The 21,914-nt window shown below is 52.9% G+C and overlaps 1 protein-coding gene across 1 annotated transcript in view; it reads right to left on the reverse strand.

The window, feature by feature from the left end:
• The window catches only part of SPG7 (SPG7 matrix AAA peptidase subunit, paraplegin), a 980,080-nt gene that overhangs the window by 430,796 nt on the left and 527,370 nt on the right, over window positions 1-21,914 (reverse strand). The window contains exon 10 of the mRNA XM_069635587.1: window positions 391-515. Coding sequence (XP_069491688.1) covers window positions 391-515 — 125 coding nt within the window. The remainder of the gene's footprint in view (window positions 1-390; window positions 516-21,914) is intronic.

The following is a 21,914-nucleotide window of genomic DNA, read 5'->3' on the forward strand; positions in this document are numbered from 1 at the left end:
CAAAAATACATGAGGCCCTATGGAGTAAAAGACCCCATAGCCCATTCAACACAAGGTTTGTCCAAGATAACACAGTTCAACATGTCCAAGAGTGAGGGTAAAAGAGTCTCACTCTTGGCAGGAGAAAAAAAATAAACCCCAGAAATCCAGCAAAGCTGCTGGGGGACTCACTAGGTAGGGAAATTCAGCCTAAACAGAGAATTCTCCCTAACAGCTACCCCCATAATGAGCAGAACATCAGCCATTGAGCACCCAGATTTATGAATTATAAATATGGAGTTATTGACGTATGAATCTGTCTTGAAAAACAGGCCCTAGTTTGAAGAGCATCTATCAGATGTTATTTACATATTAAAACGCATTAGCATCTTCCTGATGGTTTGTGTATACCTGCAGTGTGGGAAGGTCAATGAAGATGTGTCTGTCCAGCCGTCCAGGCCTCATCAAAGCATTGTCTAGAATGTCAGCGCGGTTTGTTGAAGCCAATACGATAACATGATCAGTTGTTCCCATCCCTAAGAGAGGAATAAGGAAAATTTGAAAGAACACTGTCACACATTGAACAAAAATGAAAATCACAAAAACAATCTGCATCATCCATTGTAGTTGGGGACTGTAAAAAGCAGTTATCTACATCCCAGACATTTCAGCTGATTTGCACAACGCTGACACTTTTGGATAACTATTGCACGTTATTCCTCCGCTCCATTATTTTTCAATCGTGTGCTTTTACCATGTGCAACTTTATATCGTTTCGTTCCATGTTTGTTTGTGCATCCATTGCTTTCCTTTCCCTGTGTTCCTACCCTCCCTGCTTTTCCAATGGTCCCGCTCCCCTGCCGATGTGACCGGAATCTTACTCTTCAGAGGCCCTCCCAGAGCAACCTTGCACATGCAGTCAGCGAAGGGTTACAGCAAAGAACAGCTCTGTGCCGGGGTGCTCCCATTCCCCAGAAGCCATACGGGAAACTACAGCTACAACCTGGTAAGGTTTGGAAACACATCCATGACTGTTCTCTGAAAAATCCTGCCACTTCTATACTACCACCTCCTGTTGAATTCCACTGTGCTCCGAGTTAGCCATTGCATTGCACATTGTATTGCACTTATGGAATTCATGAAGACCAGCAAATGTCTTACACACAGAAGAATTGTAAAGTTAGCATATGTATTGCACCTAGAAGTATAGCGATGGCTAACCAATGTTCTGTACATAGAAGAATCCTCAAGGGTAGGCAGTGTAATGCTCTTAGAAGATTTGGGAAGGTTAGCCACTCTGTTGCTCCTAGAACAATTGTGAAGGTTAGCCAATATATCACACTTAGAAGCATCTGTTATGGTTAGTCTATGTACTGCACTTGGAAGAGCTGCTAAGTTTAGCCTATGTATTACACTTTAAAGTATTGTGTAGGGTAGCCACTCTAACTCTTAGAAAAATTGTGAAGGTTAGCCCATGTACTGCACTTAGAAGGAGGGGAAGGTAACCAATGTATTGCGCTCAGAAGAACTGTTAAGGTTAGCCTATTGTGAGTGGCCAGAAACGAGAGTCAGACGCAAGGGATTCACATTCTCAAGTAAAGACATTTATTGAACAAAAAAAAAACAGGTTGGGAAACTGCCTAACTGGCCTTATTCTAAGTGGAATTGAAAACTAAGGATCAGTATTTGCCAGAAAGTCTGTAACTGAAAAGCCATCCTGTCCAAAACGTCCTATCCTGGCCCTCACACTAAAACAAATCAAAGTGTGCAAGGAAATGTCTTTTTCTGAATGTTAGTCAAAAATGTTCAACACCAAAGTCTAATAATAATTCCAACACACATGTTCTGCAACAGTCTTTCTGAAGGTTTCTTTTGCAGATTGCCTGGTGTACTCCCGGACAGGAATCTTCCTTCAATCTTTTTCCCCTGGTATAAACACCTGCCAGGGTTTCTTTTATAGTTCCTTTAATCAATCTCAATTACCTGGTATACTCACCTGCCAAGATTTGTTTATAGATCCTTTCAGATCCCCCGGTATACTCTCCTGCCAGGAATCGTTACTTGACTTCAATTGCCTGGTGTACTTGCCTCCGAGGACTTCTCTGAACTGATTCACAGTTCCTTAGTTATTCAAAAAATGATTATTCCGTGAGGTACTTGGTGTATTTGCCAAAGGTAGCACTTGGTTAAACTTCTCCCCCACACTGGCATCTCATGCCCCTGTACTGGGTTGGGTTTTCTCTTGGCACTGTGTCTTTTCTGCATACAAACATTCTTCTTATTGAGTATTGCGATAATATTTTGGCTTGACTGTAGTCAAATATTCTTGTTATGCTCTTTTCATGGTTAACGGTCTCATATTTATCAAATGCGGGCTGGTGCACTTGTCAGAACGGCCAGGGGTGCCCAGTTGCGTGGGTAGACTCAATGGTCTCTCCTGGCGTCTCTGACTCTGCCTGCGCCTTTGTGGAACAGCTGCTTTGTCCGCTTCCCACTCTGGAGTGAGCAGCAATCTCCCCAGCGTCCTGTGCAGCTCCGCAGTAACACGCTGGCTTGCTCTCTCATTATGGACATGTAAACATTGTTTCCCAAAGCGCCTTCATACCCAGGAGCTTCTGTGCAGCTCCTAACTTCTCATCGGCTTTTCCTGCTCGTTTGCAGCATCCCTTCTGTCCTGGTAAGCCTTTCTGCGCGTCTTGCGTTCGGAAGCTTTGTCTGGATTGAATGTCCTCTCCTGCCCGCTGCTCAACTTTGTAGTGCGGACACCATCTTTAAATGTTCAGTGCATCGTAGGCTTTGCAAAACAACTAGCCTGTGCATTGTACTTTGAGAATGGGTCACTCTGCACAAACTTTCTCATCCTCCTTCTCGTCTCAGTAGCCAAGTGATTATGGAGATTGGAGTCCATGAATGTTATTGGCTTTTGCTTTTCAAATAATTTTTCTCAGGATGTTTACAATGAGGTACATTAGAACCAGAAGGTGGTATGTGTGAGTTGTGGGCGTTTGGGCCAAAGGTGGAGGCCTGACTGGAATGACAATATGCCATTACGAATCTGGTTATCAAAGGGTCTTTCTCGCGGTTAACGGGGATACCGCGTATTAACCAATGGAGCCTAAACTTCTCCCCCGTAGTTGTCTCCTCCTATGTGATCCCCCCTCATAAAACCACCCCGTGGTCAGGATCAGGAAGTGGCTGACGTCCCCTTGCTACATGGGAGGTCAACGTCAGGGGCGGGGATCAGTGATAACTCCATTGGATTCATCACACTATGTACTGCACCTAGAAGAACTATGAAGGCTAGCCAATGTATCACACTTAGAAGAACTGTTAGCCTTGGCCAGAACTTCCTTGCAGTCCCCTGGGAGATCGTAGCCATGGAATTCTAATGCTGCAGGAGCCAGGCCTTCAGGTTCAGAGATCCTGTGTCGTGGTGAAGAATGGTGCCTCCTTCCCTCTGCGAGAAGATCCGCGACCACTGGCAGCCTGACTGGTGGAGCCGCTGACATGCTGGAGACGCTGACATGCTGAGAAGGTCCGGGTACCAGATCTGCCTCGGCCATGCTAGCGCAACGAGGATCATCCTGCACCGGGACTGTCTGAGTTAACTGATGAGTCGAAGAAGCAACAGCAAAAGGAGGGAACGCATACAGAAAGAGGCATTCCCAGGGGAATGAGAATGCATCCCCCATGTTCCCCGGCTGGGGAAACCTGCTGGCGAACCTCCGGCACTTGGTATTCGCTGCCATTGCAAACAGATCGATTTGGGGATTGCCCTATTTGTGGAACAGGTTGTCCACTTGGTCCTACCGAAGCTCCCACTCGTGGCAAGAACGTAACTCCCTGCTGAGAGAGTCGGCAACAGTGTTCTTTACTCCTGCCAGATGAAAAGGAATGAGGAACATCCCCTGCGCGACGGCCCAGTGCCATAGGTCCTGCACCTCTTTGGAGAGAGCTGGGGATCTGGTGACACCCTGCTTCCTGATGTAAAACATTGTGGTAGTATTGTCCATGAAGAGCCGCACCACCTTGCCCTTCAGGGACGGAAGGAAGGACTTGAGGGCCCAAAACACTGCCCGAAGCTCCAGCATGTTGATGTGCAACGACTTCTCCTCCGGCAGCCACACGCCTCTTGCGTGAAGACTCCCAGTGTGAGCTCCCCATCCTTCCAGGGAGGCGTCCATTGTGACTGTCTCCTGGTGTGGTGGGGTCTGGAAATCTGCGCCTCCATACAGATGGGTTCGCGCGACCCACCACCTTATCGCTCGACAAAAGTCCTCGTTGAGCGTGATCTTGTCCTGGAAGCTTCCTGACACTTGTATCCAACGGCCGTCGAGGAAGGGATGCATCCGTAGCCTGCAGAGTCGGATGAGATAGATGCATGATGATGACATGCCGAGCAGAGACTTGATTGTCCTCACCGTGGTGCTCTTCAGTGCTAACAGCCGTTGCACCATGTCCAAGATGGCCGCCATCCTCTCTTCCGATAGTGACGCCAGGCACGACACTGTGTTGAGTTGGGATCCCAGAAACAGTGATCCTGCGATGGAGTCAAGCAGGACTTTGCATAGTTGACCGAGAAGCCCAGATCCGTCAGTAGGCGGACGGTCCATGCCATGTCCTCGAAGGCGATGTCCTTTGAACTGGCCCGGATGAGCCAGTCATCCAAGTAAGGGTAGACGAGGATCCGTTGTCGCAGATGCTCAGCCACCGGTGCCAGGCACTTGGTGAAAACCTTTGGCGCCAACTTCAGTCCGAAGGGAAGGGTCTTGAACTGGTAATGCTTCCACTGAACGACAAAGCACAGAAACTTGCGGTGTCCCTTGTGAATTTGGATGTGGAAGTACACATCCTCCAAGTCCAGCGACGACAGAAAGTCTCTCTCTTCGAGCTGTCCGGGCACGTGCTGAAGAGTGACCATCCAGAACTTTTGGGACTTTATGTATTTGTTTAGTCGACTGAGGTCGAGGATGGGCCTCCAGTCTTCTTTTTCACACGGAAGTACCTGGAGTACACTCCGGAGCCCCGGAGCCGCTTTGGGACAAGCTCTATCGCGCCTTTCTGTAGCATGGCCAACACCTCCAGCAGCAGCTATGGGATGTGGTTTTCCTGCCAGGCCACCAGTGGTATTCGGGGACACTTCTGTTGAAATTCCAGGGTGTGCCCGTGGGCGAGAGCGTACAGCACCTAACGGTCGGTAGAGATGGACTTCTACACAGTGATGAAGTTCGCCAGCCGACCACCCACCACTGTGCACGGGTGGGGGCCCGACGCCACAGCCGGTTCAAACCTGCTTGGACATCAAAGGGCCGCCCTGGGGTCCCTGGTGATGATGACATCCTCCTCCAAAAGCCTTGGAACGGCCGCTGTTCGTTTCCTGGGCCGAGGAGCAGGAGGGCTGGCGGTAGGAAGAAGAGCCCCGACTGAAACCTTTGGAAGATCCATGGGATTTGCCTCCTGAGGGCAAAAGGACGGCCGTCGCTCTTGGAGAGTGCCCAATGCACGTACCATCTCGGTGTCCGTCTTGATGGCCTTTAGAGACTCATCTACAGCCTTCCCGAAGAGGTTGTCTCCGTCAAAGGGCATGTCCAACACCCTCGACTGAACGTCCTGACGAAAGTTGGGTGCATTGAGCCAGCCACGACAGCGAAGGCAACCGATGTTGCCCATCTGGCTGAACCCCACTTCGGCGATGTCCGTGGCCACGTTGATGGCGTGGTCCGACGCCACCTCGCCTTTTTGCAGAATTTCCAACGCTTCTGAACTCTTGTCGTCAGGGAGGAAGTCCAGCATGGGAGCAATCTTGAACCATAGCTCTCGTCGTAGCGCGCTGCGATGGCGTTGGCGGCCTTGACGGTAGTGGCCGCAGAGTAGATAACCCCGTCATCCCATGGCATCTAATTTCTTCCCCTCGCTGTCCGGAGGGGTGGACGCTGCCGATGAAGAAGCGCCCGACGACTTCTTCTTGGCTGCTGCCGATACCACAGATTCTGACGAAGGCTGGGCTCGCAAGCACTTTGGCGCAGAGTCCGGCACCCTGTACTTCTTCTGAATGCGATCCCTCTTCGCCGGGGCCATAGAAGGGTTCTTCATGAGGGCGCAAATGTCATCCAGGAGTGGGACTGAGAGGATGGTCTTTCTCTTTGCCTTGCAGCGCTGGTACACAAGAAGCCCTCCTTCCTTTCCTCTGGAGCAAGCTGGAAGAGTTCTGAAGCTCTGGAGATCATCGAGTGAAACAAGCCTATCTCGTCCGGTGGGAAGCACCTGGGAGGAGGTGACGGGAGTTCTCCCAACCCACCGTAGTCATCCGTACCCGTTGTCGTTGTGGCCGTTTCTGTGTCTGTCTCATCCCTCGGGAGGTGGCAAGGAGGTGGAGGGTGCGTCTTCCTCTTCTTGGCCGGTGGTTCCTCCGTCGCCAGAGGGTCGGCCGACCCCGCGGGCGGGACCACAGGTGCTATACGCATCCTTGTCTGTATCTCAGAGACCAGGGTATTCATTGTAGAGAGAATGTCCACTGAGAGATCTCTAGTCGACAGCTAAGGCGGGGGTGGTAGCTGAGGCGGAATAGGCAACTGGGACGCCGGCATGGCCATGCCTTCGTCACCTTGCTGTTCTTCCTCGATGGTATCCGCGCCATTGTCGCCCTCGTCGTCGCCTTCATTGGCGCGCTCGTCTCAGAGCCTGTTCCTGACATTTTTCCTCCTCCTGGATGGTTTGAAGGGAGATTAGCTCCTCCTCTGAGGAGATATCCGTGCCCTGGAGGACCTCCACACCCCCCCTTCTTCGCATACAGAGGTGACGTTCTCGGGGAGATGACCGGCATCTTCTTCTCCGGGGTCTTATCTATGGGCCAGAACGCAGCCTCCCTCCTGGGAGGAAGGGATACACTCGCCTTCGGGGGTTGCGCACTGCAGATCCGCCTCGGCAGCCTTCGCGAGAGACGCCACTACCCCCTTGATAGAAGGCTGGGCCTTCGCCAGGGTGCACCTGGGCCTTCACGGTCAGGACCGGTGCCTTGTCCTGTTTGGCCTTCTGCGTCTGCTTGGCCCTCTCCTTCTCTCCTTAGAGGCAGGGTCAGCGCCCCGATCCCCATTGGCCTTCTCCGGCAGGTCGGTCTTGGGCTTCTACTTGAGTTTGTCCGGATGGTCCGACTTCCTCTTGGATGACGATCCTGAGCGCTGGCTGGTGACTGAAGTCGCCGGAGACGACAGACGTGCCCTGGCCGCCGGGGAGCCTGCCGAAACTGCGCTCCCGGGGGCAGTGGACTTGCAGTGCTTAGCTTTCGGTTGCACCCCACAGGAGGGGCGCCCTCGAAGGTTTTAGACGCCCGCTCAGCTTTCTTGGAGCCGGGAGAGGCATGCTCCTGGGACCCACCCAGAGCAGGGGCCTTGGCCTGGAGCCAATCTTTCAGCCGCCTAGGCCGATCCTTCAGTGTGCGAGGGGGCATCTCCTGACCAAATGTGCAATCTTCCTCCTTGTGCATCGGGTACAGGCAGTAAATGCACTGGAAAGGTCTGTCGTCCAAGAAGACATTCTGTAAACCGCAGTCGGGGCAAAGCTTGAAAAGCAGGGTTGAATCCTTCTTCTCCTCCGACAAGGTCCACGCGGCGCAGGCCTGAAGACTCTTCTGAAAGCCTCCACGAAGAAACTCAACAAAATCTGCCCTTGAGGGGCGCTGAAGAATCTGAAAAATGGGTCCCCGTTAATCGGAAGGTTTATCGATTGAGCACAAGGCGCAATTGACTGAAAAATAGAGTAAACTCTTTCAAAAAGCGAAAAAACGCAGTAAAAGCTCGAGAGCTAAACACGATGACTCCCAACACTTGAACGTGCCGTAAAAATCTGAAGATGACTGTCGGAGGAGGGGCTTAGGTAGAGGGCAGTCATTGGCTGGGGGCAGTATGACCCAGAGCTCAGTGATTGGTTGTTGGAGAAAGACAATTCAGAAATGAAACAAACTGATTTTTTTCTTTACCGAGGATTCCCAGCCTGACGACGGGGAATATTAATGAGCATGTGAATCCATGCCAGACCCCATGCTGGAGAAGGTTAGTCAATGTTTTGCACCTAGAAGAGTTGTGAAGGTAGCATATGTAGGGCTGTTAGACAAATTGGGAAGGTTAGCCATTGTACTGCACTTAGAGGAATTTCAAGGGTAGCTATGTATTGCATTCAGAGGATTCTTCAAAAGATAGCTACCATATTAGACTTACAGTATTGATTGAATCTATGTTTATCATAGAAGAAGAAGTTACTTACCAACTGTAAGGTTCTTTCGATTGGATGTTCCTCCAATGTATTCCCATCTTAGATATATTTGTATCTTCAGCTTTGCTGCTTCGGCAGTCAAATTTCCACTAGGGGGGGGTGCGCTGTGCTCTAGCTCGCAGTGTTGATGTCCCTCGAGGGATGCCGCCGAGTGTCGACGTCATCCGTAGTATAAAGGGCTCGAGCTGCGCCCGTTGGCTTCAGTTCTTTTTTGCGATATATCCAGCTCAGTAGTTGACCAGGCGTTCTTTAGACCTCAAGCTCTCAAGGAATTCGGAGTGCAATTGACGTAAACTGTATGGTGGGGTAGGCTGGGAGGTTCAATGAGGAATACATGGGAGGAACATCCAATCGAAAGTAAGTTACAGTTGCTAAGTAACTTGTTCTTCGAATGGATTGTGTCCTCCCGCATATTCCTCATCTTAGATAGACTCCCAAAGCAGTATACATTTGGAGGAGGGAGTACTAGATAATACTTATCATGGACCGTATGAAGAACGGCCTTTGCAAATAGGCCTCCTTGCAATGAGATGGAATCTAGAGAATAGGGTTTCACAAAAGTGTGCATAGACGAGCAGGTGGCCGCTGCACAAATATCTTGCCCCGGGACACCCTCTGGAGAGCCGTCGAAGTTGCCATGCCCTTAGTTGAGTGAGCCCTTAGCCCATCTGGAGGCTCTTTTCCAGCTAATCTGTAACATTTGGTAATTGCCAAAATTATCCATCTGGCTAATATCTGTTTCGTTAGTGGTAGGCCCAATTTACGTCCAGCATATCCAACAAAAGGTTGGTCACTTTGCCAAAATGTTGCTAATCTAGCGATATAAAAACTGAGAGCCCTTTTGGGGTCCAGTCTGTGTAGTCTTTCTTCCTCCTTACTTTCATGAGGAGGAGGATAAAAAGAAGGCAGGGTGATTTTTTGCAACAGGTGAAAGTCAGACTATTTTAGGCAAAAACGAGAGTTTGACTCTAAGAATAACCTTGTCCTTATGAAAGATATGATATGATATGGCATCAATAACGCGCCTATACACACGTGTTTCGAGGCGCGACGAGGCAAGGGAGGGGAACAGAGGGAAGACAGACAACGATCCTACTAGGCCAGGTGTCATTCAGATCGCGCAAGTGCATGGGTAGGGTAAAAGTGCGTGGGGGAAGGGAGAGGGGAAAGTGCAGTACAGGGATAGTAGAATAATAAGATAAATAAAAAGACCAGACGGTGGCAAGTGCAAGGTAAGAGCAACATAAGTGCTGGTGGAGGACTGTTAGGATACAGAGTAACAGTCCACAGGTGCGGGGGTTGCCAATGAGGCAGTGCAGGTGTGCCTGGGCCCGAGATCAGAACAGGTGGCCAGGTAATCAGTGCAGTTTCAGCCATGAATTCAGCAGGGGAGAGTGGAAGAGAATACAGAAGCAAAGAGGAAGGTTTTGAGGTGCTTCCGGAACCGGAGATGGCTCTCCTCAAGTTTCAGGGAGGCAGGAAGGCTGTTCCATAGGGAGGCCCCTGCTGAAGAGAGAGATCTAACACCAACTCGTTGCTTGGAGAAGCGACTGACCCTGAGGGAGTTGGAGGCGGATGAGCGAAGAGCTCGAGAAGGAAGATATTTGGGAAGAGAGAGTTGTAGGTAATGCGGCCCCAGGCCTCAGTAGGCCTTGTGGACAATGGAGAGGGTTTTGAACTTAATCCTCGCAGCCACTGGGAGCCAGTGCAGAGATTTCAGTCCTGGAGAGACACGATCCCTGGGCTTGAGGCCAAGGACAAATCTCGCAGTCCTGTTCTGGATAAGTTGCAGAGGACGGAGAGTAGAGGCAGGAAGATTTAGATCGAGGCTGTTACAATAGTCCAGCCTAGAGAGAACCAGGGCTCTGGAGACGGTGAGCTTCTGGGGGAAGGAGAGGAAAGGAAGAATACCCCTGAGGAGGTGTAGTTGGTAGTGTGACTTCTTAGAGACGTCAGAGATGTGAGGGGAGAAGGTGAGTGTGGAGTCGAAGATGACCCTGAGGATTTTAGCCTTACAGGTGGGAGCAGGAAGAGGGCCAAGAGGCCGGCCAGAGAGCTGCAGGGAAGGAGGAAGTGGGTGTGACAATGAGTAAAATCTCAGTCTTACTGGCATTGAGGCAGAGGTCATTGGTGGCACACCACTCGTGGATAGCAGAAAGACAGTCAGAGATGAGGGAAGGAGCGGAGGAGGCAGAGGGTAGCCTGAAAATTACCTGGGTATCATCCGCATAGCACTGAAAATTGGGGCAGAGGGCGGTGATGCGGGGGGCTAAGAGTGCCAGGTATTGGTTGAACAGCCAGGGAGAGAGGTTAGACCCCTGGGGGACACCACAGGTAGACCCATGTTGGACCTGGGAGGGTCGGTCGGAGAGGAAAGAGGTCAGCCACGCCAGAGCCTGACCAGGTTATCACAGAGACGGTTGAGCAGGATGGCATGGTTGACAGTATCAAAGACAGAAGAGAGATCAAGCAAGATGAGGACACACGGGGCGTTGGAGTCAAGGTTGGAGAGCAGGTCTTCACAGATGTTCAGGAGAGCAGTTTCTGTACTTCTGGCAGCTCTGAAGCCTGACTGATGGTCATCGAGACAACCAACAGATTCAGTGTGGAGATTAAGCTGGGAGAGGGCCAGTTTCTCCAGGAGCTTGCCCAAGAAGGGAGTGATGGAGATAGGGCGATAGTTAGCTGGGCAGGAGGGGTCTGCAGAGGGTTGCTTAAGAAGAGGTTGCACAAGGGAGTGCTTCAGGGGGGATGGGAAGACTCCAGTGGTGAAGGGATGATTGCAGAAATCAGCCAGGGCAGGAGCCAGGTAGTCGATGTGATCCTTGATAGTTTTGGAGGAACAGGGGTGAACCTGTTTCGACAAGACTGTCATAGATCAGACTTGTCTAGAAACCTCATATGCAGAGAAAAGAGGAAAGGCAGAGAAGGAGGGAGGGGGGGTGGCTACAGAAGGGCCAGAGGAAGAGCAGGGAATGGAGGGAGGGAGGCGATAGGAAGAGAGTGAGGACAAGATGTCCTGTGTTTTTGAAATGAAGTGAGAAGCCAGTGCCGTGCAGAGGGCCTGGGAAGTACAGGAGAGGTAGAGACTCCAGCAGGATTGGCTAGTTCCTTGTATATTTTAAAGAGTTCAGCCGAGTTGTTAGATGCCGCAGAGACGCGGGCTTGGATATGTGCTCTCTTCGTGGTGAGGACGGAGAGCCGGCATTGCCTTTGCAGCAGGCGGTAGGCCAGTTTGTCAGAGGATGAACATGAAGCACAGCATTTCCTCTCGGCCACCCTGCACTTGCGTTTTAGGGTGACAAGATCTGAGTCATACCAGGAGTTACACTTGGCTTTGGGCTTCAGGCGGATTCTCATCACAGGGACAAGGATATCAAGAGTATCAGATATAGAAGAGTGGAGCATGGAGAGGGCTGTGTCAGGGTGAGAGTCAGCCAAAGCGGGAGAAGGGGGTGAGAAGGTGGTGGCGAAAGCCTCAACTGACACGCGCTTCATGGATCGGATGACTGAGAAGGTGGGTGGCAGTGATGGAGGTGGCTTGGCCTGGGGGGTAGGGAGGGGTGAGGTTGGAGGAAAGGAGAAAGTGATCACTCTAGGAGAGAGGAGTGGAGAGAGGGACAGAGAGGGGGAGGTCAGAGGAGATCAGAACATCGAGAGTGTGCCCTGCGGAATGAGTCGGGCCAGAGGGGAGAATGGTGAGTGAGAGAGTGTTGCAGAGGTTGCGAAAGAGTGCACAGAGGGGACAGGAGGCATCCAGGAGGATGTTGAAGTCGCCAAGGAGGAGGAGTTGAGGCCTGGAGTGAGGAGGAGTTGAGGCCTGGAGTGAGGAGGAGAGATCCGCCCACTCAGAGAGGAAGGAAGAAATCTGACCAGGTGGTCGATAGTAGCGCCGTAAGGGAATGGCTAGGGGGGAGAGAAAGCCAGCAGACGAGGCATTCAAAAGAGGAATAGGTCTGCGTAGGAGTGACAGAGACAGGAATCTACTCGGAAAATACGGGCTACACCCCCACCGGATCTGTTGGGCCAGGGTGCAGAGAGGATCTTGTAGCCGTCAGGCAGGAGCGTGTCAAAGCTGGTGACAGAGCTGGCCGTGAACCATGTCTCAGTGAGACCGAGGACATCAAGGTGAAGTTCTTCAAGAAGGCGGCAGATATCAGAGGAATGTTTGACAGCAGAGTGAGAGTTAAAAGTGGGAATGTGGAGAAGGTTGCCATCCTTGAAGGACTTACGGGGAGGGGCACAGATCAGTGGTACGCCCTGCGGGTTGTAGAAGGAGCCAGAGAGGGAGGGGGAAGGCAAGTTAGCCGAGGAAAGGGGAGGGGGGACAGCAGGAGAAGAAAGGAAGTTGATGAGGCGCGGGAAGCGTCTATCAAAGAGGTGGAGGTTGGCCTCAGGGCCTTGGACCAGGACGGTCCCATTAGGGTAAACATTAATGATGACCTTCGAGGAGTGGAAGGAGGCCAGGAGGACGTCCCAACGGGTGCCACCATTAATGGGAGAAGAGGAGAAAGGAGAGAGCACAGAGACCATATGAAGAGTCCATAAGTCAGGTGAAGGCACGACAAAGAGGATGTCAGTGAGAGTTTCCTTAGAGGAGGCCCTGGTGTAGGTGTCAGCGACAGGGAGGTCTGGGTTGGAGACCAGGATGTCCTTTTTAAAATTCTTCCTACCAGATGTAGTGAGGAGAGCAGGATAGTCGATAGAGAAGCAGTTAGAGAAGATAGGAGAGACGGAGAGCACCATAGAGTAGGTGGGAGAGGGGGAGACACTGGCGACAGAAGGCAGACAAGATAGCGAGTGGCAGTCAAGTTGCGCAATAGGATGAGACTTTCAGGGTTAAAGAGCTCAGAATGCTCAACTTTAGAACCGGTGAGAAGCCACCTAAGTTTGAAATCCTGAAAGGGGAGAAAAGCCCTAGTTTTTCACAGCGCACAAAAATATATTAAATACAGAAGCAGTGCGTATTACAGCAATATGTGGAGAAACCACTTAAGTTTGAGACTCCTGAAAGGGGAGAAAAGCCCTAGTTTTTCACAGTGCACAAAAATATTAAATACAGAAGCAGTGCGTATTACACCAAAATGTGCAGTAATCACCCAAGTTTGAGAATCCTGAAAGGGGAGAAAAGCCCTTGTTTTTCACAGCGCACAAAAATATATTAAATACAGAGGCAGTGTGTATTACAGCAACACAGGGGACAGTACAGTTGTGTTTAAGAGTCTGAGGTGGAGTTTGCAGGAAGGCTAGTGGGACTGACCAGGGAGACTGCCTGGCAACTGGCGTCCCCTACAGACACCACAGGAGCCGAAGCTGTGGGAGCCACCCTTTGCCTTAGGGGCCCTTAGCCGGGCAGGTGGCTGCCCAGGAGGGTCAGTTAAGACCAGATGAGCACCCAATGGGGGTGGGAGGGCAGGGGTGGTGGGCAGGCAGGAAGACGGGAGGGAAGTGAGGACCAGGAAGTGGCTGCAGGGGGAGGGCGGAGGGAGAAACAATGCGCTCGAAGTGCAAAATCAACCACAAAAATTAAAACTGAAAGAAGGCCCTGAGGACCGTGCTGGGATAGTACCAGGAAGCTGAAATGGGACTGGAGGGTACACATTATTGAGACCTTTCAGGAACTGTACAATCAAAAGCATCTTGAAGTAAGACACTTCTTCTGAGGAGCACTTAAAAATAGACAGCGCTGCCAGGTATCCTTTTATTGTGCCAACCTGAAGCCCTAGATTGGCCAAGTGTAAAAGGAAAGAAAGTACCAAAGGTGTATTACATAGGAATGGGTCCACATTCTTGTCCTTGCACCGGTTACTGAACTTGTTCCAACGACACTGGTACAAGGATTTTGTTGCTGGCCTTCTGGCCGAAAGCAAAATCTCCATTACGTCATCCGGGAGGTCCCAATCCTTATATCTCAGCCTCTCAGAAACCTAGTGTGAAGGCGGAGTATCTTGACCTCTGGATGGAGAACCCGACCTTCCTCTTGCGAGAGGAGAGCCTCTCTTTGTGGAAGACGTATTGGAGGGCAGATGGACATGTCCAGAAGGTCCGGGTACCACGTCCTCCTGGCCCAATCCGGGGCAATTAGGATCATGGTTTTCCTGAACTTTCTCAACCTCCTGATTACGTGAGGCATCACGGGGACTGGGGGAAATTCCCAGTCTACTACGAACGCATGCCCTAGAGCGCCTCTCGGGGGAAATTCCCTGGAGCAGTACAGCTCGCACTTCCTGTTGGCATTCGTTGAGAACAGATCCACTTGAGGGGTACCCAAAGGGTGAAGATCTCTTGAAGGACTTCCTGAGTTAGCTCCCACTCGTGGGAGACTGTGCTCTGCCTGCTCAGAGCGTCTGCCGCCGTGTTGTTCTCTCCAGCTAGGTGAACTGCCGATAGAGAGATTCCTTCTTGTATTGCCCAGAACCAGAGCTGCATTGCCTCTCTGCACAGTGGTAGTGACCCTACTACCCCTCTCTCGTTGAGGAAGTTCATGGCACTGTGTTGTCCGTTATTATCAGGACATTCTTTCACCGTACAGAGGGCAGAAAGGCCATCAGCGCTAGTCCGATTGCCCGCCGCTCCAACAGGTTTATGTGTAGTTTGGACTCCGATGTAGACCAACGACTGCTGATTGTCAGATCGTTGGTGTGGGCTCCCCACCCTGTGAGCGAGGCATCCGTCACCACCGTTATCTCTGGCCATGGTTGCCAAAAAAGATTCCCCCTTGAGGATATTGTACTTGCAAGTCCACCATAGAATATCTTGAGCCAGTCTAGACGGAACTTGTAGGAGGTCTGTCATATCCCCTAAAGATTGAGACCATTGGGTTCTGAGGGCCCATTGAAGGGATCTCATTCTCAATCAGGCCTCTGGCACCAGGAAAAATGCAGGATGCTATGAGGCTGAGCAACCTCAGAAAATTGAAGGCCGGCAGATGCTGTACATTTTGGAACTTTGTTACCATCTGCAGAATGTGTAGAGCTCTCACCTCGGGAGGCAAGGCTTTCCCCGGGGAAGTATCCAGGACTGTTCCTATAAAATGGAGCCTTTGGAATGGTATCATTTGTGACTTCATGTAATTGAGGGAGTAGCCCAATCTGTGTAAGAAGTGGCAGGTCATGGTCAGGTGATCCTGGGCCTGTTCAGGTGAACTCGCCCTGATTAACCAGTCGTCCAGGTAAGGGTAGACGTGAACCCCCCCCCCTCTCCTCCTCTCCTGAGACTTGCTCCCACTACAGCCATCAGCTTGGTGAAAACCCTCAGGGTGGAGGTCAGCCCGAATGGCAGAACTCGAAACTGATAGTGAGACCCACCAACCGCGAACCTCAGGTACTACCTGTGCTTGAGATTGATCAGCACATGAAAGTAAGCATCCTGAAGGTCCAATGATACCAACCAGTCTTGGAGTTGGAGAGCCTGAAGGTGTCATGCCTGCGCCACGGGCGCACACATTGGTAACCATCATGGACTATTTGTTATTCATTTATCTTTAGAATACTCTTGGAACAACCCCTTTTCACACTTTGGTACTTCATTCCCATTTGCGTGACTTTGGTGCCTTCTTATTTAACTCAACTAACTACATGTACCACAATGCACCTTGCTACAGCTATCAATTCCTGGCCATTCCCATTTATCAGCATTGGAACCACAATCCCCAGAAGCCTTAGGGATCAGTGCTGCTTCCACCATCTCAGGACCAGAGAGGGAGGAGGCAGATTGTATTCAGGTGTGCTGCTCCAGGTGCTGCCAATTAGCCTGCCTCAGTACAGGGCAGGGCGGTATTTAAGCAGCTGCCTGCAGGAGCTCAGTCTCTTGCATCAAGAGTCCTCCCAGCCCCTTTTTACTCGAATTTGTATGCTGTTCCTTCTGCTGCATTTTCCTGCCTTTGTTCCAGTGCTCTTTCTGGCCTGCTACACCCTACTGCCTACAGCCCTAGCCTTTTGGGCTCCCTGCCTCACAGCCCTGCTCCTCTGGGCTTCCTGTCTTGCAGCGTGCTACACCCTGCTGCCTACAGCCCTAGCCTCTTGGGCTCCCTGCCTCACAGCCCTGCTCCTCTGGGCTTCCTGTCTTGCAGCCTGCTACACCCTGCTGCCTACAGCCCTAGCCTTTTGGGCTCCCTGCCTCACAGCCCTGCTCCTCTGGACGTCCTGCCTTGCAGCCTGCTACACCCTGCTGCCTACAGCCCTAGCATTTTGGGCTCCCTGCCTCACAGCCCTGCTCCTCTGGGCTTCCTGCCTTGCAGCCTGTTACACTCCGCTGCCTACAGCCATAGCCTTCCGGGCTCCCTGCCTCGCTGCTCTGCTCCTCTAAGCTCGCTCCTTGCTGCTCTGCTCCGCTGGGCTCCCTGCCTTGCAGCCTGCTACTCTCTTCTGCTTTCAGTCCTGACCCTCTGGTCTCTCTGCCTCTACGCCCTGTCCTTTGGGTTCGCTCCTTGCTGGCCTACTCCTCTGGGCTATCTGTCTGCCGCATACTACAGCTCTGAGTCCTGCTCCTCTGGACTCTCTGCCTTGCAGCCTACTACAGTCCTCTGCAATTCACTACAGTTTTTCTGTACCTTGTACCATTCGGTACTGCAGTCCTGCTTCCTTGTTTGCAGCCCCCCTCTTTCCTGGCTGCTGCTCCCTTGCTCCCTCTTCCTCTTCCAAATGAGGAGTAGAATAGAAAAAGGACGACCCCCTTGAGGAAGAGGAGTCCGAGTAGGAGTGTTGCTGAGGTTGTCGTATGGAGGCGCCAAGAGACTTAGGCACCGCCTTAGAGGTCTGCAGCTTCTCCAAACTTTCATCCGCCTTGCTGCCGAACAACCTCAAGCCATCAAAAGGCATATTGAGGGAGGCCACCAGGGGGCGCACAGGCAATGGCTGCCTGATTCCTGAGCTCCAGCTGAGGCCGGGAAGCAACAGGGACTGAGCCCACCCCCCGCGACCCCCACAAGGTGACCGAAGGAGCCCGCGAGGGTAGTGATCCCCCAGGGACCCCCCGAGAGAAACAGCGGCGCCTGGGGACCCCCGGAGAGCAGAGAACCGGCTCAGCAGCATCGGCGGCCGAGACACCACCAACGACTGGAAAGGCTGCGGGGCCGGGAGAGGAGCGGCCGCCCGCCGCAGGTGAAAGTCTGCGAGGGAGGGAGCAGCCCCCTCCCCGCAGCGGGCATTCCGCCCCCACGCCGGCGATCTGCATGACGGGGGTGCCGACCCCCCCCGCGGGCTGGGCACACAGATCCGAGCCGGGGCGGCGCCCCCCCCGCACATCCCCCGCCATGCCATTTTAGCCCCTGGACCAGGCCCCGCACACAGAAGGAAAGCCGGGGCTGTGAATCCCCCCCCACCACCACGCCGCACACCCAGGGAGGCGATCTGGGCGCAGGACAGGGTGATCCTTGAGGCCGCGCAACAACCCGCCCACGGGGGGGGGGGGCGCCTCCCACCCTTCAGCCGACGCTGAATCCCATCCCCCGCTGAGGGGAAAAAAAAAAAACAAGAGAGTGGGCGAAGTCAGGAAGGCCCCCTGTCAGCGCCAGACACAAGGGTGTGAGGCCCCCGCCAGAGACTGGCGGGGCGTGTGCCTGCCCGGAGGCAACCCCCCAGGAGTAGCGGAGTCCTTCCCATGTGAGATGGGGGAGGCTCCAGTTGGCTCCCCCCGTGGGCGCCCCCCAACACAACAGGGGCCAGGGTTGTGAGGAGACCCCGCGGCACCCCCCCCAGAGCCCAGGCATACCTAACGGCGAGGCCCGGGGTGCGCCAGATGAGCTGGCAAAAGAGTCTGCAACAATATCGCTACCACGAAGAGGGACCCAACGATAAAGGTCCGCCCCGAGACAGAGAAATGGCCCACCCGGAGGCCTCGACACCCTCTGCGGTGGCAATGGAGAGGGGCTTCGCCTCAATTCAACAGGAGATAAGGGACATGCGCTCAGATATCGCACAGAAATTTGAAAAAATGGATCAACGGGCGGACAAGGTCGAGGACAGGCTTCTTCAGGTCGAAGCATACCAATCAACATCAACAACCCAAGAGGTAGAGATTAACATGAGACTAGCCGCCCTCGAAAAAAGGGAAGAGGAGAGGTCGAGGCAAATGGACGATTTCGAAAATAGGGAACGGAGAAACAACCTCCGATTTTTCGGGGTCCCCGAGGTGGAGGGGGAGACGGAGAGAGAGGTCACCCGTGTGGTACGAGACATTATTGCCCTCCTCTTCGAAGAGGAAATGACCACAGAACTCACTTTTGACCGGGTGCATAGAGCGGGAGGACAGGCGGGGGGCCCCCGATCGATCCTGGTCCGGTTCCACTACTATTCAGAAAAAACGAGGGTCTTGGAGGCCACCAGGAAAGCCCAGGAGATTAGGTACAATGACTCTCAAGTCTCCATTTTTCAAGACCTCTCCGCATATACTCTGGCCAAACGCAGGATGTGCCGCCCCCTTACTCAACTGTTGAAAGAGAAGGGGGTAAAATACAGATGGGGCTATCCCTTTTCACTTGCCTTTGAATACATGGGCCAGCGGTCGATGCTGATTACGGAGGAAGATATCAAAAGTGCTATACAGGATTATGCAATGGAAACGACTCCCCGGAGGGGACCAAAGGGGCCTGTCCCGGGCGGAGCGAACGACCAGGGCCCGCCGGCAGGCAGAAGAAGGAGGACTGGGGCCAGGAAATTTAGAAAAATGAATACGCCCTCCCCAGCGAAGGAAGGAGAGCGAAATGACTCCGAAGGTTGAGGTGGTCCGGAATCGGAAGCAATGGCAGTCAAGCCGAATCCAGAGGCCCCTTGAAAAGCAAGTTAAAGGGGATGGTGGTCCGGCCAAAATGCCAGACATGGCGGAACAGACTGGCTGGACGCCGGGGAGGAGGGAGGGGGGCAACGAAGCGGTTGGGGGTTGTTTGTTAGGGAAGAGGTTTGGGGTTCAGTTGGGGTCCTGTTTAAGAAGTGTCCAAGCGAAGCGACAAAGGGAACGGGAATGGAGCAATGAAGCGATGCAGTTGACCAATAGAGGGGGAAGTGCAGACTATGACTGACGGCCGGCCGGCCCTGGGAGTGGGTTCCCTGAACGTGTGGGGGCTGAATACCCCCACAAAAAGGTCCCTGATATGTAGGGAATTCAGGAGGGCGAATCTGGACCTGCTTTTCCTGCAAGACACACACTGGGCGTGGGGGAAAGAGCCCAAACTGCGAGGGGGGGGAATCGAAGAAGTCTTCCACGCCTCCTATAAGGTTAAAAAAAAGAGGGGTGGCCATACTGGTAGCAAGGAACATTGGCTTTGAGAAAGAGACCATCCAGAAAGACCGTGAGGGCCGCTACCTGTTGGTACGGGGCTCCTTACAGGGCTCACCCCTAACCCCGGCAGTAGTATACGGCCCGAACGAAGGTCAGGCCCAATTCTGGGAAGAAGTAAGGGCCAGACTCAAGCTGTTTGCACAAGGCCCAGTGGTGGTGGGCGGGGATTTTAACATGGTCCTTGACCCTACTGTTGACAGAAAGCGAGTAGGCCCCCAAATCCCCAGACCTGTTGACGATGCTATGGCGCGCAACTTTCGGAGGGTGAATGAAGACTTGGGCTTAGCGGATACTATCCCGACGCCCAGAACGGAGGTCCCCTCCTTTACTTACTTCTCTCCCATCCACAAATCATTCTCCAGAATAGATTATATCTTTGTGGACGAGACCCTCTGCCCATATGCCACAGGATACAGGATAGACCCAGTCCCCTGGTCAGACCACGACATGGTCCGAGTCACCCTAGAGGTGGGTTGGTGTCGTGAATGCAGAGGACGCTGAGATGCAATGACGCCCTCTTAAAAGACGAGGCTCATGCCCAGGAAGTCCTGGATGCCATAACAGAGTTCTTCGAACTCAACGACAACGGGGAGGTGGGTACCCACACACTCTGGGATGCCTTTAAGGCAACCCTATGAGGGACCCTTCTAAAAATAGGAGCCCAGAAGAAGCGAGAGAGAGAGGCCCAGGAGAAAGCCCAGCGGGAAAAGACAGCCCGTCTCCAGCCAAGAACCCCCTCGGATCTGGTCTCGGACCATGACCGGGTGGCCGCGCTGGAGGACTACAGGCTCCAGCTGAAGGACCTCCTCCTACACAAAACGGAGAGGAGCTTCCAGATGGTCAAGCAAAAATACTATGAGAAAGGGGACAAAGCGGATAGGATCCTAGCCTGGAAGTTGAGGGAGGTCCAGAGGAGCAGATGGGTGAAGGAGGTGAGAGACTCCCAGGGATCCCCCGGATGCGACTCTCCCCACATCGGAGAGGCCTTTCGCCAATATTACAAGGCACTATACACGTCAGAGTATGACGGGGACGAAACCCAGATAGAGGCCTTCTTAAATTCCATCCAGATCCCATCCCTATCGAGGGTAGTGGCAGAGGGGTTGGAGGGCCCGGTCACCGAGGATGAGGTGGACAAGGTGATTAGTGGGATGAAGGTTGGAACCTCCCCCGGGGAGGACGGCTTCTCCGTTTACTTCTACAAGCGATTTCGCTCCTCTCTGGCCCCATACCTAGTGAGGGTTTTCAACGCTGTTCTGGAGGGGGGCATCCTCCCCGAAACCATGATGGGGGCCATAATAGCAGTTTTGCCCAAGGTAGGAAAGGACCCCGCGGACTGCTCCTCTTACCGCCCCATATCGCTGTTAAACATTGACGTGAAGATCCTGGCCAAGGTGGTGGGGAGCCGGATGGAGGGGATTATGCCGAAGCTGGTACACGGGGACCAGGTGGGCTTCATCAGTGGGAGGCAAGGGTCAGACAACATACGCAAAACGATAGACCTGCTCCACTTTGCCCAAAAATCAGAGCTCGATGCATGTGTCCTCTCCCTAGACTCGGAGAAAGCCTTCGACAGGGTCGAGTGGAGATACATGGAACTCCTCCTCCAAAGAATGGGCTTCGGGGCCCATATCCAGAGTTGGGTATCTGCCCTCTACAGAGCCCCCACGGCTCGGGTCCAAGTGAATGGGAGACTGTCCAGATCATTCCCCCTCACCCGAGGGACGAGACAGGGCTGCCCACTCTCCCCCCTGCTATATGTCCTTACGATGGAGGCACTGGCCATAGCAATTAGAGCCCTCCCAGACATCTAGGGAGTCAAAAGGGGCGAGGTTGAATTTAAGCTTTCCCTGTTTGCGGATGACATTCTAGCCTACCTGGTGGACCCGGGCTCTTCGCTCCCCCCCTTCCTGGCCCTGGTGTCCGCATTCGGGCGCTTCTCGGGCCTGAAAATTAATACTACGAAATCTGTCTTGCTCCCAATGAGATCACTGGACCCTGAGCTCGACCCCCTGGAGAGATTTCATGGGATAGCAGTGGAGAAAAATGCCATGCGCTACCTGGGCGTACTTCTCACCAGGGACATATCGAAACTGGGCAGCTCGAACTATGACCCCATAATGGCAGTGATCACATCAAACTTGAGGAGATGGGGGAAAAGAACAAGTTACTTCTTACCTTGTAACGTTCTTTCGACGGGATGTTCCTCGGACGTATTCCTCATCTTAGATATCTCCTTCCAGCTCTGCTGGCCTCGGAAACTTTTTTTCTCTAGAGGGCGCTGCGCGTCGACGTCCTCCGAGTCGATGTCCCTCGACAGCCGCCGTATCGACGTCGACGTCATCCTGCCTATAAAGGACGCGCGCATCGTCCGTTGCTCAGTTCCGTTT

The sequence above is a fragment of the Ambystoma mexicanum genome, chromosome 1q, assembly GCF_040938575.1.
Source record: "Ambystoma mexicanum isolate Mex_15411 chromosome 1q, UKY_AmexF1_1, whole genome shotgun sequence".
Classification (NCBI taxonomy): Eukaryota; Metazoa; Chordata; class Amphibia; order Caudata; family Ambystomatidae; genus Ambystoma; species Ambystoma mexicanum.